Source organism: Paramisgurnus dabryanus, chromosome 11, assembly GCF_030506205.2.
Source record: "Paramisgurnus dabryanus chromosome 11, PD_genome_1.1, whole genome shotgun sequence".
Lineage (NCBI taxonomy): Eukaryota > Metazoa > Chordata > Actinopteri > Cypriniformes > Cobitidae > Paramisgurnus > Paramisgurnus dabryanus.
This window is the reverse complement of record NC_133347.1, coordinates 23,396,683-23,414,663: the sequence shown is the minus strand read 5'-3', so window position 1 is coordinate 23,414,663 and position 17,981 is coordinate 23,396,683. Positions and strand designations below refer to the sequence as shown.

General features: G+C 37.8%; 1 protein-coding gene across 3 annotated transcripts in view; it reads right to left on the bottom strand.

Annotated features, from left to right (window-relative positions):
• Nucleotides 1-17,981, bottom strand: part of magixb (MAGI family member, X-linked b) — an 85,913-nt gene that overhangs the window by 20,800 nt on the left and 47,132 nt on the right. For all 3 annotated transcript variants that reach the window (XM_065247474.2, XM_065247473.2, XM_073816253.1), the window contains 7 exons: nucleotides 14,859-15,042; nucleotides 14,368-14,438; nucleotides 12,172-12,339; nucleotides 10,343-10,883; nucleotides 9,706-10,261; nucleotides 9,563-9,626; nucleotides 9,001-9,381 (listed from right to left, as the gene is read on the bottom strand). In XM_065247474.2, the coding sequence (XP_065103546.1) occupies nucleotides 9,001-9,381; nucleotides 9,563-9,626; nucleotides 9,706-10,261; nucleotides 10,343-10,883; nucleotides 12,172-12,339; nucleotides 14,368-14,438; nucleotides 14,859-15,042 (1,965 nt within the window). The remainder of the gene's footprint in view (nucleotides 1-9,000; nucleotides 9,382-9,562; nucleotides 9,627-9,705; nucleotides 10,262-10,342; nucleotides 10,884-12,171; nucleotides 12,340-14,367; nucleotides 14,439-14,858; nucleotides 15,043-17,981) is intronic.

The window sequence follows — 17,981 nt, the reverse complement described above, 5'->3', positions numbered from 1 at the left end:
GAGTTACATTCAAGCTGTTTTAAAGCATGAAGAAATGACTGTGACAGGCAAAACTTTTATATTTGCTATTATGATGCTCAAAGATAAGTTTTAACTGATAAAATAATTGACTACAGACAGGGGCGTCATGCACCAAATTTTTAAGTGGGCACTTTATACTGTAATCATAATAATTAACGTCTATTATTAGAATACATTAAAACCTTTTTACAGGCCATAATATTCTCATGGACCACACAGACAAAAAAGGTAAGAGGCATTTAGGAGTTAATTTAATTGCTATTTTACACATAAATAAAAACTGGGGGAAAAACACTGAAAACTCATTTAAATTTACATTGATTCACTCATCAGTCACGTCTGTGATTTGCTGTAATGATCAACACTGCAAAAACTGGCAATGCTGTCATTTTTCATTTCACATTTCAATTTAATTTCATTGAAAGTAGGCAACCTAAAAAAATACTAGCCTATAAAACATTTTTATAAAATAGGGAATGCATAATATTTGACCTCAGAGCACATGTCCAAGCCCCCTCTAGGTGAGAATCTAGACATAAACATTAAGAAATGGACTTTAAACCATCATCTTTATACAGCACAACAAGCAAATGTACATTGAATTGTGGCACGTTTGTGGTGGTGTTTTGAATTTTATCATATAACAAAATGCAGCATCAACAACAATGTGTCCGCGACTATGCACAATGATGGCACCTGCGCTGTTCTGTTGCATCTGGGTTTGTACAATTCATTAATAATTCATTGGTTACGGAATTAAGCAAGGGACTAAAGCAGCGAAAATCTTAGAGTGAAGTGAAGAAAAACTGTTCATATTTTGTCTATAAAACAAGATGAAAAGTTGCTTTGTTGATTTTGAGGTTGCATGCAAAATCCACTTGGCTCAAAAATCCAAAGGGGCACGTGCCCCCTCAGTTTGAACGGGCATGATGCCTCTGACTACAAAGAGAAATATTGCAGTCTGCTCTCTGTTTTAAACACTTCATTTTTTTTAGAACAAATATTTTCAAAGGATTTGCCAGGAAATGCATTGACTTAGGCCCGGATGACTTAGGCCTGTACATGTGTTTAAAAATAATAAAGCACCTCTATAGTAGTTACCGAAGATTACTAACATTTGCATTTTATCAATATTCAGTTATAATATTTATCTAAAACATGTTTAGTAACTACTGTGATAGACAACATGTATGAATATGAAGTAACTTTGTCTCACTGGTTTGTGTTTGGTGAATTAATGAATTTTATATGTACACTTACAAATTTGGACACTTCCAAAGTGTCTTACAGTGCATTACAAGGTACAAATTTTTTTTATCATAAATATGTGTTTCTTGGGTTCAAACCCATGACTTTTCATACTGGTCATTAGGCATGGGCCGGTATATGATTCTGGTGGTATGATAACCTTTAGCAAAAATACCACGATTTCACAGTGTTGCGGTATTGCCATTGCAACACTAAAATGTGTTATTTTCAAATGCCAGGTAAAAATAAAGGCTTTAAATTATAATAAATAATATCAATTTTAAAAAAATCTATAAAATGTTCGTAATGTATATTAAATGTAAACATCAAATCAATCACATTACTTAATTATTTAATGAATTTTGTATAAACACAGCTCATACCTTGGAGACAGTATCACAGAACATTTTACTGGTTTTGAAACCTTGACTGTTTAAAACCTTGGTATATCTTGAAGCCGGTAACCGGCCCATGACTACTGCTCATGCAGTGCTCTACCATTGAGCTACACATGATCATATAATGAACAGAAGTACATGTTCAGCAGATGTGCAGCGATTGATTAAAATACAGTGCAGTTCAGCAAAACCTGAAGCTGAGAACACACTGTGCTTTACCACTATGTCACAATAATAGATCAGTTTGTGCTTTTGATTCAGTTGGTTGCCTTCTGTTATACTTTTGGTCATAAGAACATATATTTTTTTAAACTGTTGTGTAAAGAGTTTTAAAGTATATACAGATCTAATACTGTAAATAACACACATACAAATGCAAACAAATAAAGACACTAATATATTACCAATACCAATACAGATGTTAGTTAGCTACACTTACAGTAACAGTTAAAGTTAACAGTAAAACATACTATAATAGAATCTATTAACAATCAGCATAAGAGAGATATAACTACTAGCAGGTCACCAATTCAATAAAACAGACTAAAAGCAATAAACAGAAAAATAAATGTAGTTACGTTTGGAGTCCTTCACACTTTTCAAGGCTGACTGCAGTCTCTCCAGCATGGCTTGGTGTCTATGTGTGTGTGTATGTGTGGATACAGGGTCCCGATCCCAGATCACACTCTAATAAAATCCCAACACATGTGAGAGCAATCACGCGCGAAGGTCATAGTGAGAAAACAAATGGAGAGCGTAAACAAACAAATAAGTTTACAAAACAAACCACAACACGGATCCGTCTCGCTTCGTGAGCGAGCCGCTTACTGTAGCAGATTCATTTTGCTTTAGCATCTGGAGTCAGTGAATGAGAGGAGAGAGAGAGAGAGCGACAGAGGGAGGGCGACATAGGCAGAGAAAATGAGGGAATAGAGAGAGATGGAGATAAGAGGAGGAGCGATAAAGGAGCGAACAATTTAATCCTTGGATGACTGCAGAGTGGAGGGGATTGCCCATCAGGGGAGTAATCGTGTGTAATACATGTGTAATCTGACTTTGGCATTGTTCATGTGTGCCAGGCATGCCAATAAAATGGCATTTCATGGTAACTGAGCTATAAGTATTTGAACACCCTGCTATTTTGCAAGTTCTCCCACTTAGAAATCATGGAGGGGTCTGAAATTGTCATTGTAGGTGCATGTCCACTGTGAGAGACATAATCTAAAAAAAATCCAGAAATCACAATGTATGATTTTTTTAACTATTTATTTCTATGATACAGCTTCAAATAAGTATTTGAACACACAGTCAATGTTAATATTTGGTACAGTAGCCTTTGTTTGCAATTACAGAGGTCGAATGTTTTCTGTAGTTTTTCAGGAGGGATTTTGGCCCACTCCTCCACACAGATCTTCTCTAGATCAGTCAGGTTTCTGGCCTGTCGCTGAGAAACACGGAGTTTGAGCTCCCTCCAAAGATTCTCTATTGGGTTTAGATCTGGAGACTGGCTAGGCCACGCCAGAACCTTGATATGCTTCTTACAGAGCCACTCCTTGGTTATCCTGGCTGTGTGCTTTGGGTCATTGTCATGTTGGAAGACCCAGCCTCGACCCATCTTCAATGCTCTAACTGAGGGAAGGAGGTTCCCCAAAATCTCGCAATACATGGACCCGGTCATCCTCTCCTTAATACAGTGCAGTCGCCCTGTCCCATGTGCAGAAAAACACCCCCAAAGCATGATGCTACCACCCCCATGCTTCACAGTAGGGATGGTGTTCTTGGGAAGGTACTCATCATTCTTCTTCCTCCAAACACGTTTAGTGGAATTATGACCAAAAAGTTCTATTTTGGTCTCATCTGACCACATGACTTTCTCCCATTACTCCTCTGGATCATCCAAATGGTCATTGGCAAACTTAAGACGGGTCTGGACATGTGCTGGTTTAAGCAGGGGAACCTTCCGTGCCATGCATTATTTCAAACCATGACGTCTTAGTTTATTACCAACAGTAACCTTGGAAACGGTGGTCCCAGCTCTTTTCAGGTCATTGACCAGCTCCTCCCGTGTAGTTCTGGGCTGATTTCTCACCTTTCTTAGGATCATTGAGACCCCACGAGGTGAGATCTTGCATGGAGCCCCAGTCCGAGGGAGATTGACAGTCATGTTTAGCTTCTTCCATTTTCTAATGATTGCTCCAACAGTGGATCTTTTTTACCAAGCTGCTTGGCAATTTTCCCGTAGCCCTTTCAAGCCTTGTGGAGGTGTACAGTTTTGTCTCTAGTGTATTTGGACAGCTCTTTGGTCTTGGCCCTGTAAGTAGTAGTTGGATTCTTACTGATTGTATGGGGTGGACAGGTGTCTTTATGCAGCTAACGACCTCAAACAGGTGCATCTTATTTAGGATAATAAATGGAGTGGAGGTGGACATTTTAAGGCAGACTAACAGGTCTTTGAGGGTCAGAATTCTAGCTGATAGACAGATATTCAAATACTGATTTGCAGCTGTATCATACAAATAAATAGTTAAAAAAATCATATATTGTGATTTCTGGATTTATTTATTTTAGATTATGTCTCTCACAGTGGACAATTTCAAACCCCTCCATGATTTCTAAGTGGAAGAACTTGCAAAATAGCAGAGTGTTCAAATACTTATTTTCCTCACTGTATCAGTAAACAAATATATTAGTGATGCTCTCTGAGCATACTATACTTTACTTCTATTTATACCACGGGTCTGTTGAATGCTTGATTCTGATTGGCTGAGAAATGTTCCATGGGTGTTGATTATTTTTCAATAACCGCACACCTAACCTTTAAAATGTCTTAAAAATCCACCCCTACTTTTTTAATCGCCATTAAACCAAAGCAGTCTCATTAGACATGCTGTTTTGATTCTCTAGTTAATGTGATGTCACACTAACAAAGCCCCGCCCACAGCCACTGAATGACTGATTATTTTTAGCCATTTAAGACATGCTATAACAAATGATCTGTGGGGTATTTTGAGCTAAAACTTCACAAACACATTCTAGGAACACCTGTGACTTTTATTACATCTTGTAAAACTGGGCATCATATGTGGCCTTTAAGAGGTCAGCTAGTAGTGCCATAACTAGGATAGTCACTCTTATTGATATACTGATCTTGTTTGTGTTTTGTTTGCTCACATTATTATCTCCGTTGGAATTTCTTATATACACATCTTTCATCTTTATATATCTCATATCATACCTCCTCATCATGTCTTCGTGCTATTTCATGCTCATGTGTACACACACACACACACACATCACACTCATAGTCTCAAGGCTAACTTTGTTTTCTCTCCACACAGAGCCTGTAACCTTGAGTCATATCACCAGAGACCCAACATCTTCACTGTGTGTGTACAAGTGCATGCACGCAACTTTATTTCAGTAGCTTACCTTACTTCAGTAGTTTAAACTTTTATTTATACAGATTTTAAGTGTTTTTGCATTTGAGGGAAAAATATTTTTTACGAGTGGTGAGCCCCATGGATTAATGCAGGACTATTCATCTGAATTAAACACACCAGCCTGTCATTTTGACAGCTTGTCTAGTTGTGCATCCAAAAACGCCTAATTTCATACTAAATAGTAGGCGAAAATCAGTATACATACTCTACAATAGGCCTAAAATGCAATATGTAAAAAACAGTAAGTGAGAAATACCTGCACAGTCTAGTGCTTCTGGAGTGATTTCTCAGTATGCATTAAATTGACACTTTTCTGTCCCATAAGGCCATATAAGCTAATGAGGATACAGGACGATGTGATTTGGGAGCTCTTTTCAAGTGTACGTGATATAGGTACCATAATATGTATTGCTCAAGGATAAATTGTACTTGTTTAACAACACCTGAGTACACTATTTCAGTATGTTATAGGTGAATGAACATATGGGTCAGATGAAAATAAAATTGGCGGATGTAGTATGTCCAGAAGGTATGTGTACTACACCCTCACATACTATATAAAACATATTGATTTAATAATCTGTAAGTATATCTAGCAGATCTTAGATGTCATGTACTGTCACAATGCACGATTTGGATGCAACCTAGGGTTGGAGTTAAACACTTAAGGAAAGTTGCCCTTCAGGAACTGAGTTGAAAAGCCAGGGGTCCTTCAAACTCAACACTGATATTCGGAGCTGATATACAAAATCACAGTACTAAACATAAACTAAATAAATCAAGTCAGGACATTCAAACAGTAGAATCTCTCTTATCAAAATACACGAAAACAGCTGCGACATTGGGGACAGGCACTTTTTTAGATGCTCGGGCTCTTAGTGAGAGCCATGGCCTGGATAAAAAGCAAAGAAACACTGAGCAAAATGAGGTCATTGTGGACTTAGGTATAGGAGAGTGGGAGGGAGAAGGACGGGTGCGTGTGTATCCGGGCCTGTGTGTTGGCAGGACTCAATGTTGGCATGACTTTAAATGACTGTCAGTCAGCAAAGCTAATACAGCTGCCATCTAAAAAAGACGATTTATTCATATAACACAGTCTGTGGCCTCTTTACACTTCTAATGCTTTATGTTCAAGCCAAACATCATCAAATGACACGATTTGATTAAATTATAGCTTTCAAGAAAAAGTTTTCTAAAAAGAGCTTTCAAGGATTTTAAAGGATTGAGAGATTTCCCATCTGAATGGATTCAGTTTAAGTGCAGGATGATAAAATGATGTAGTGTAAGTAATGTTGTACTGTACACTATGCAATATATTAGGCACTTAGTCATAGTGTACTGAATTAAGAATGGTTGTGTTGCCCCAAGTTAAATACTTTTTTTCAATGTACTTTACATTTTCATGGTTTTATACCATGCACTTCTTGGTTACTTATTTATTTCTTGTCTCTACTGTTAGTGCAAAAAAGTATTTTCTTTACAGCTGCTTTGACAAATGAAATGACGGCTAACTTTAGGCCCAATATAGTCCGGCTGTGTGAGTAACCCACTTGTAGCCTAAATAACCTTAAATTTGGTTACATGCCATTTTTGCCAAAATAATATGTATAATAATATATATAATATTCCATAATGTAAGCAAAGTCAACAGGTGTTCAAGTTGTTTGCTTTGATTTCCTTTACATGTTCTAAAAGTATACGCATCATCTATTCTTGGGCCATAGACGTCTATTATACTTTCACTGACAGCCCAAATTTGACTTTGTTTTAACCTAGACGTCTAGTCTATTTGATGTCTTTTCAATGCAAAATTACTTGCTTGGTACATACCGCAGGCAAAACTAAAACTAAAGTACATAAAGTATGTCCACCATTACACAAAATGGTGTATTTTGTTGTTCAGGTGTTCATGTAGCTCAGTGTCTTACGCCAGCTTGACACACACTAATAAAAATGTATGGATTGAATGCACAAGTCCCTTACCGTGTCTGCTTAATGCAGAGATGTCAATGCTGTCATTTTCAGTGTGAAAACACTACTCACTATTTATACTACAAAAAATTGAATGCACATGTACCTGAAGGGGCAGATCACACAGAACGCGTTTATGGCAGTTGAATGTGTTTTTTTTATGGTTTTCTATAAGCAGTAAGCGTTTTGCGCACTGTTTATCCATGCCGAACGCCTGCGTGTTGAACGTGTTGGCCGCCCCGCGCATTTTTGCAGGAGCAGAAAAGTGGCCAACGTAATTTCCATTATCCAATCGAATGAGAGGAAAGGTGGGCGTTTCGTTGGGGTGACAAAAATTTACAGTTGCTTGGAACAACCGGATTGCACTCACTCACTGTCTCCTGCATGTTTTTGCACCTCTTACCATACATTAACATGGGGTGTCAGCATTAACGTATCTCATTTATTTTAAATGAGTGACGTCATGCGTTGCCAAACTGAATTGTTTATCCATCTGCGTCACGTCACTACTGTTGCTCGTGGCAAAAGTTGAAAATTTCAAGCACCAACGTATGCGTTAGCCAATCAGATCATTTTATGCAAATAACCCAATAAGCCAGCCAATTACGATTATGAAAAACCGGGGAACAGAGGATGTACATGTGTTGCGGCCACTGTGATAGGCTGTTGGACAGGCTTCAAACATGCCCTTCGTCAAGAATTAACGCTGGCGCCCCATGTAATTTTACTGTCGATAGGAAGGGCCTTTTTTAAAGTTTCTGCTAATATGACAGTTAACAGAGTGCTCACGCTTCAATATTTGATTGACAGGAAAGAGCCTCAGTGGTTGCCTAGCAATATAAAAAACGTAGTGCACTGCTCTTTTTTGAAGTAACTTAAATAAAGGCATGCTGTCCTCCTCGCATTTTCAAGCGTTTAAAGCGTGTTTGGTGTGATCGGCCCCTAAGAATGTTCTGCAAAACTACCGAAACTGGTTTTGTTGTGGTTTTGATAATCCATCATACTGATAAAACCGGATTCAACTCATTAATAAAGACCTCGATGGTCTGAACCGTGTGTGTCAGACAAGACATCAAAAATGTGCAGTGCTAGTTTATTCCAAGACACGACTGCCATACGCCTCCAACGTTTTCACAATGAAAAATGTATTAGCTTTGCTTATTACACGGCTCTCTGGAATGCTTGATTCTGATTGGTCAGTTGAGACATTTGCAGGTTCGTTCTTTTCAAATAATAACCGCTCCAAAATAATAACGCATAGCCGGACTACTTGCACGAGTAAAATCGCTCCGCGCCAATAAAGATCAATAAAGATTACTGTCTGTTTGGCGCCATCTTGTGACAAACACTCGACAACCACGACAAGACACAGACAGCTTACTGAGACTGAACTTGACAAAATAGAGCATGACAACTACGAAGCCAACACACAAAAAAATACAGAATGGCCATTAAAACTTCTCAAAGACTGGCTAAAAGAGAAAAAAATGGAGACAGACAAGTATGAAGCAGAGGATCTTAATAAGGTATTACGATCATTTTATGCATCTGTGCAAAGTTTCGCGGAAGGATAAAAATGTTAATTTAAAACAAATATGCCAATAAAATGTTTCAAATTCATATTCATGTCCAGTTTTTTTTCTTATGTGGCAAGTAGCCGTGTAATAAGCGGGATAATGTAGAGGCAGCCGGTAGTTATTGGGAAATAAGCCCCTTCAGTGTGATACAAGACCCTCCGCTTCGCGTCGGGTCCTGATCACACTGTCGGGGCTTATTTACCAATAACTACCGGCTGCCTCTACATTATCCCTTACTTATAATCTATATGATGATTTAATAACACTGGACTTTGTTACATAATCTTTTAATGTGGTTGTGATATAGTTATGGCATAATATTCGGACTGCATTAAAACTACCCACCTTTGCCATTCTCCAGGTCTTGAGAGGCGATAACAAATCCAAATCCTTCACCTGACTTCCTCTTTAGCTCCACCTCATATCCTCGTAGCTTAGTGGCCGGCACTTTCTCCTCTGCTTTTACTCTGGGACTGAGCGTTGTCCCACCTTCCTCTGAACGCATCCAATCCCGCGGCTCAAGCGTAAGAGTGACAGGAACAGAATCCAGGAAGCTGGTACTTTGGACCAATGAGGAGCGCACCAGTGCTGGAGAGGGTGGGGTAAGGGAGTTGGACGCTAACGGGTTGGAATCTGTATAAGGGACTTCAGAATCAGAGGCGGAGCGTGGAGGGGGCGGAGTTAGTCGACGTACAGAATTAGGGGAAATGGAATAATGTGAAGGACCTACAAAAAAGGGACGATGGACAATGTAAATACGAATATGAGTGTTTATTATTGCTTTTATTCCATCTTACATATTTACATATTACATATTTATTGTTCATTTTGTCTTTAAATATTTATTTCAAGGTATTTTGGACTCCACTGTATGTAATGTAATATCTCAACATATACAGTATCTTACCTCCTCTGTAAACCAGCAGAATAACCTCTCCTTTTTTGGTGTGTTCCTGCAGAATCCTTTGGACCTTGAATAACACAGAAACATTAATAAATGCACAAATAACACAAACCTCAAACTAAACACTACTGTATCTTTCTCTTTACCTGTGCAAAACTGAGACTCTGTACATCCGCTCCATTGATCTTAACAATGGCGTCTCCTGACTGAAGTCCGTTACACTGTCTGTGATCCCAGACCTTCTTCACAATCGTCTGTCTCCCTCCGTAACCCCCCGCTGTAACACTGAACCCCATGTTGCTCCCCCTTTCACATTTAGCCAAGGCGACAGGTACTAACTCCCCTTTACCTGGAAACCCACTTCCGATAATGCCGCTGATCGCTCCCGGTGATGGGATGCTGCTGTTCGGGCTGCTGCTGGCACTCGCCGTTCCGTTAAAAGTAAAGTAAGGCCCGTCTGAATGGGCGCTGTGGGGCGGGGTCAGCAACGTGTGCTGGGGTTGTCGGAGATGAGAGTAGCGTCTTCCTCCTCCGGGGGAAAAGGACATGGGGCCGGGACTTATTTCTGCGTGGGGCAGTCGAGATACTGGTGGTGGAGTGCATGAGGAAAGGTCACTTTCAGAAGATTTGAAGTTTGAGCAAAGGCGGGGAGGTGGTGGGGTGGACAGAGAGTTGTTATTGTGGTTGCGGATAAAAGAAGCCCTGTGAGGATACAAAGAGAGCGTGAGTCACATTGAGGGACAGTACACTGCAGATCATTTTTGCAGTACAAAATAAATTCACCTTTGTGATCCAATCGCAGACACCACCTCGCTGTCACTTTGGCTGGCCAGGTCTGCATTCTGTAACCTTCTGATCCCTCTTGAGGAGCGAGGTGGTCTTTCGTACCCACTCTCGTAACCATTGGAGTACCCATATGATGAGGGAGCTCTTGGGGGTGAACTAAAAGGTGATGAATTACCGTTAGCATCCAGACTCAACCGTGACTGCCGTACTCTGAAATTTCTCGAGGATCCCCTCTCATACTCAGAACACACAGGGCCGTTCTGGTTTAGATGTGGCTGGGCGTATGGTAGGAGAGCTTGAGCCCTGGGTTGGGTGGTGGTTGGTGGAGGTAGATACGAAGGTGAATTACGGCTCGGAGAATCTGTCAGCCTGCAGTGGGCCATCTTTGGAGATCCGTCAGAGTTAAAGAGCATTGGGTAGCCCCGTCGGACCACAACGTCTACAGTGTGACCCACTGGAATGACTTTCAACATCTCCACTACCTCCCTGTGAGACCAGCCCAGTACACAGGTATCATTAATGTAGACCAGAATGTCCGCTGCAAAGGGGAAATGGGTACATGAGTTCAATTTACATTTAATTTATTGCTACTGTTGCACCATTCCACAGTTAATAGTTTTCACCATTGCGTTCAATTTCTTGTTATTACTTCAGTATATTCTTCAGTTAATTTCATACATTCTGTACGTTTCTCTAGTAGTGGGGACAGATTAATCCATCATTTATGCAAACATTTAATGGCATAACCTAAAAATTAGCACTGAATTGAATTTGCATGGTAAATTTTTTATCATGCAGGTCAATTCTGAATGCATGACTGTAGAGGATGAAAAAAAGTACCACGATTTGGTATTTTTTTGTAAAACACACCTGAATTACCTCTTTAAAATGCAGAACGTAAAAACAAATCAGGATATGTGCCTGGTTGTGGATGTGTCCTATCCATACATTTAAACATAATTTCATTGTTTTGTAACTGTCATTGATTCTCAATAGGCTTTATGCCCAGCTGCAATACTTCCTGAAGTTCAGCCAGCTCTTTGTTTCTTGTCTGCCATTATTGGACAAACTGATTAATCCAGGTGTGTCTGATTATTGTTGTTGTGACTACTGAGGTCAGGCACACCTGGATTAATCAGTTTGTCCAATAATGGCAGACAGGAAACAAGGAGCTGGCTGAACTTCAGGAAGTAGTGCAGCTGGGCATAAAGCCTATTGTCATGGAGTTTTGTAAAGGGCAACTTATAAATTAATTAACTTAAAATGTAGGCGTGTCCAGCTTAATTGAAACATTCACTGTGTGATATTATTTTGCAGATAGCGACTGGTTAAACTGAACTGCGGGTAGTTCGTGATTATGACATGAGAGTAGCTGTTTAGTCAATTTGCCCATTTCACAGTTGCGAGCACAAATCACCTTTATAGCCCTCTGCAGCCCTTATCACGCAGGCATAAATATGCAGTTCCTGTGCTAAACCATTTGAAAGCAATTATGGTTAAAATAAACTATAATTACTTAAAATCTAACTGTTTCATGGCAGAGGGCAAGATTTTCTGTGATTGGTTTGTTAATGACTTAAGTGTTTCTCACATGCACCTACATTACGGCTTCAGAAGATATGGAATAACCCTGCGGACAAATTTTATGGGGCTTTTATGTCATTTTTAGAGCTTGATGTGTTATTATTTTTTGAGTCAGACCTGTACATATCTGCATTGTTTTCTTATCTTTAGTTTTGTATAGTTGCTAAAGAAAAAGAGAAATTAAGATGTAATCATCCCCATCAGTCTTTTACACAGCAGACAGTAAAGCTGTTTGTGTTTACCGGTGTGAAGGGATGAAGGTCCTCCAGGAGTGATGCTGTAGATCTGCAGGAACTCCCGCGGTCTGCTGCCCCCCACAATGTTGAAGCCGAAGCCCCGCGAGCCCTTCACCAGACGGGTGTGAATAGTGAAGCCCTTCAGTTCACTTGGCTGATCTGTAAACTCTAGCACTACAAAACAAAACAAAGAGAGAGAAATGATTTTAATTGACAACCATGATTCTTGATTGACAGCCAAAATGAAAAAATAATAATGTTAGGAAAATGTACGACATAAATAAAGTGAAAACAGATTTTACATAAAAAGGGACAGATGGTAAGATGGACTTTGTGTGCATCTGCATGTTTGAGCACAGACTGTTTGATCAAATCAAGTAGAACAACAGATCCAGGGATTAGACTGACACATGGCACGCTTACCAAAAATTTAAAACAACCAAAACCAACTAAAACAGAAAAAAGACCCACTCTCTAAAACTCAAAATTTTTTAAATGTATAATTATAGTGCCCTCTACAGCTAGTATTCATGTATTGCATCTCTTTCTAACTACTGTAACTAAACAGATTTTATTATATTCAGTTTTTTTTTTTGTATCTCCAGTGACATGTACTGTACTGTAGATATGAAGACCATTATGAACTCAGATCTACTGCTAATTTTAACAAAAAATGTTTTAAAAAGCCACAGAAAAAATAAAAGACCACTGCAAGTTTATTTTACATTAAATTTACTTTTTATAGGTGTTTGTAAAATTACTGTACCATTTTTGTTTAATTATGTCAACTACCAACAAAACTTCTTCCTATAGTAATAATAAATAATTCTTTTTATTTGCATTTATAAGCAGAAAATTGGAGAGAAAATTGAAAAAATAAAAAAGATATGCAATGTTTTCAAATCTTGACACAATACATGTAGGAATAATAACAGTAATAAAGATTAATACATTATACAAATTATAAAAGTATTGAGTAAAAGTTTTAAGGTTATCTAAAAAAACAATGATAATGTAGTCAGTATATTGTATCCACTTATATCCACTACATTAAATACATTAAAAGAAACATATTTATAACACTGAAGTAACCAAGAATTTATTGTGCTTTCCAAAGTGAATAGCTATCTTTTAGGATGCTTAGAAGAACATAGATCTAATTCTTATATCTCCTAAAATTACTCTACAGTGTCAAAAAAGTGCAAATTGTAAATTTTCTGTCACTGGGATGGGACCCTCAAAGGCCCATTTTTGTACATTGATGGGTATACAACATATTGGAATGTTGTACATTTTAGCGTACAATATTATACCCTAAGGACCTATTGTGGACCTTTAAGGACCAATTTTGTACCAGTTACATATTAGGGGTACAAACCATTTATTTGTACCTTTAAAGGTACACAATAAGTCCTTAAGGTACAGTAATGTACCCCAAAAGCTACAACATTGTATTATGTTTTTAAAGGTAAAACTGAACCTTAAGGTACCATCTCAGAGACCGAGAAGGTACAGTTTTGTACTTTTATTTTTTGACAGTGTATTTTGCATGTAGTGGAAACCAGGGCTAGTTATCTCTTTTGTGGCAATGTGCCTCCTTACTGTAGACATTGTCACAAAGCTGTGGCCTAAGTGTGGGTTAGTTTTCACAGCGTCTCTGTGATGGATTATGTTTCATCTTTGAAAGCCTTTAACAGCAGAGGCGTTTAAAGTATTTGAAAGAACATATAAAGTATGGAGCGGCATCCAATGACAAAGTATCCCATAGAGAATTGAGTTGGCAGATACACGACTGCCTGCCACAGTGACTGTGATTTATTTGGCCTTACTTAATGGAAAGCAAATGATAAGCAAAAACGCATCTTTAATCATGATAATGATCCTAAACATTGCAAACACAAACAACACACACCTACAGATGGGTGGTTATATAATCACAGGTCCATTTGTTTTCCAAAATCACTTTAAAACGGTCTAAACTTAACATAACTGAAGCTCTGGAAACTTACCGGGCCTCAAATCTAATTTAATATCCTTATATGTTTATTACCATTTTGTGTGATTTATTTATATCCAAAGGCTTTAAGCAAACATAAAAATATACTGACCAACAATAAAAACGTTTAACGTTCCTTATGAAAATGTATAAAAGAAAGGAGAGGTCATCTGAACATTAACAGAAATGAAAGGGCAAAATCTTACTTTCAGTCATTGAGATATTTTCTGCACTGTGGGTTCGACGGTTACACCATGATGACAGCTTTAGATGTTGACTGCAGGACAAACACATAACACAAGATGTCAGTGTTCTCATATAAGAGAAGCACCACTATATACATGACTTCAGAAAAACAGTTATTCACACTTGCACAGCAACATTTAAAGAGGAAGAACACACAAAAATTACACAAAATGATGTTAGCATTTACCTACTGTCATGCTGCACATACTGTATAACTTACTTATGTAAAACATTATTGATGTGTTTTGCATTTACATTAAATGGGAACACAAACTTTATTTTATTCACTTTAAAATGTATATTTCAAATCTTCTGAAGCCGCATTATAGCAACCAGAAAATTTTTCCAAAGTCATGCAGGTTTGGACTGACATTGGGATGAGTACATGATGACAATTTCTAACAACTATCATTTTTAATATAAACAATTCACTGATTATTATGATTTTTACTCTTTGTAGTAGGGATTCCCTGAGTCGCTGTATATCATCTCCCAGTTTTCAGACCCTGTCACCCGTGCACCTCTACGGTGACCGACCCCATTCTCCAAGGCACTGCCATCTCCTCCACTGGAGTGTCGTGATTGGCTGGGAGATGAAGTGTGGGCAGGGACACTGCTAGCAGCTGCCGAACCCCCTAAAATACCAACAGAGAAATAACAAGAAATGTAAGAAATACAATAGGTGACTGAAAAACAAATCAAGCCTATTCTGGCTAAAACTTGTACTTGAAGACTTTATTTCTAATTATTGAAGACTAATTATTTCTCCATTAAAATTTTTTTTTTGTTTTTTTTTGTTTTTCTCCATTAAATTGTTAATTGGTCATTTTTTTGCTACGGGTTGCATCACTATTATACAGGTTTCTATTTTTAAAACCATTATACATTGTGTTTGTGAACAGCTTCAAACACACTGAAATAAAGTTCATTTTATACACACAAAGTGAGAAATGTATACAACCTAATTTCTTAAAAATGCAGGTAATAAGAACTGAATCTTGATTAAATCTGCATAGAAACAAAGTGAACAACGAAGACAAATTTCTTACAGCAAACAAAGTTTTAATTTCCTCTCAGAGCCACATTCAAAGTTTAAAGGAAATCACTTTAGTGTCAGTTCTGATATCCAAGCAGGGTCAGCATCTAAGACATGGAGCAGTACATTCAATCCATAGAGACAGATCGGTATGTACTGTAAACCTCCTCTGTTGATTGACTTCAATGTCATGCTTTGATCAATGACCCTGTCATCCATGCCACTGCCCATGGGCTGAAGAGACCAGGGACAGACAAAAGTGCACAGATAGTCAAAACCAAAAGTGAAGTTGTGAAAGAGTTGACTGGACAGTTTTGGTGGCATGCACTCTGACAAATAGGGTCTGGTATCAATTTTTTGTTACGTTCAGCCTAAGTGAACATAAAATAAAAAAAAAACAATAACAAGATTATTATTATTATTATTATTATTAAAGTTACTGTTTGACATACACTAAATATGAAAAAAGGTTTTGCCTTTCATTTCTGGGAAAATGGACCAAAAATATTGATGACTCATCAATGTCCCTCCGCATGCATCTGACTAACATAAACTAAAAATCTGTGCAGATAAGCAAAGCATATTACTTTCTAACTTCCTCCTAATATATGCGTAACTACTGTAAGCAACGCTTCATATTCCTAAACATCTAATAACTTTACATCAAAATAATTCAATACAACATACAATATTAAGCATTCAAAAACAATGCAATGTCTCCTCAGTCCTCTCAAATGTCATGTTTAAATAAGAAAGCTGGTTTCATGAAGTAATTTTATTGGTTCTTTAATCGATAATTTAGTAGCATTTTGTAAAAAAAAGTTTTTGTGTAACTCTAAAGTATTAACTTTAGTATTATTTAGTATTATAGGTGCCAGAATCATCAAGAGTGCATTGCGTGGCTATTACAGTCGATTCACCAAATCTATTTATAACTATAAAGAGATCTCTTTATATTGCTTGAAATACCATATGCACATGTACATAAAGAAAAGTGGATATGAAGATTCCCCAGCTGGCGCCTGAACATCTGCAACCTCCAAACTGTATACTAAGGTAATTAGCATATTCCCATCAGTAACAGAGACACAGCTTTAAACACAGACACACACATACACAGTGGGTCATGGTGTCGTATATACACACTTTATATGCTTTAACAGCACTGATGCCAAGAGAGTCATAGATATGACTATCAATTTGAGCATGCAAATGCTATTTTAGCAAAGACATTTGTTTGTTGTTTAGTAAAAACATTTGTTTGGACATTAATGGGTGGTAAAGCATCTGTAGCAGCCTCCTGCACAAGACACGCTTCATAAAAAGTGGAGCCTGGTTTGACCTTTTAAATATATACTGTATCTCAGCAAGAGTGTTTGTCAAATCCAATTACAGTAACTGTTACATGGAGAAGGTATATCACAACTTTCTCCACCTGAATAATGACAGTTTTTCTGGGTATGAAGGATATTTAACATTAAACTGACTCCATTTCAATGTGAAAGCATGAACTGAGGTTGCAGTTAAAACTTGTTTCATAAAAGGTAAATAGGACCCAGGACAGACCCGTGGGGTGCATCAATATTTATTGGCACAACCACCACTTTATATAGGTTGTTTACTCTGAATAGGTACTAATTACTGTACATTACCATAAGCTTGTTTTCAAGACATAAAGGTTGAATGCATGTAAAGCATTAAAGGAGTCAGAAAGCGTAATCTTTATGCTGGGAGCATTTATGCCCTGTGGAGTATGTAGGTCAGTACACCATCTTGTCAAATGTGTGCCTGGTAGGCAAACTCCAGTAGGCCCAGATGGTCTTTGACTAGGAGTTGGAGACATTTATGGACCTCGAGGGTCTTCATGAAAAGTGAGACCAACTGGTTTCTAGGCTTTGGAAGTATTGGGAAGCTCCAATTTTGGAGGATATTTAGAGCTAACTTCAAAGTGAATGGAGTACAGGTTGTGCACAAGTTTATCGTATTCATGTTTTTGAAAAAGAAAAATGTTTCAATGTCAAAAATCTATGGGTATTGATAGCAGGAAACTGCTGTGTAATATGTGAAACATCTGTTATATTATATTTGCGCCCACACATCTTATTCAGAGCCGAATGTAAGAGGAAAGTGGAATAATGACACAGGGCAGCAAATGTAAAATTCAAGAAACCCACAATTTTGTAGTCTGCTCAAGAAAAAAGAGAATATCTTGGAGAAAGGAGATGATAAAATATAGACGTGATGAAGAGCTGTCTGGGTTATATTTGCCAGGAAACAAATATTCTGCTAATGTGTCACCTGGAGCACAAAACACAAGGGAAAGATAAGGGAAATATCTTTGATGTGAAAGAACAAATGAAGTCACATTTGGGAAATTGTGGTACCTACTGTATGCATGCTCTTGTTATAAAGAAGAAATACAGTCCTTTATATTCACTTCAATTTTTAAAACATTTTGAATATTGAAGAATATATCATTTTTTGCTATATCAATAATGATGGTGAGCATTGAGCAATGAATAGTTCTCGTCACCGATC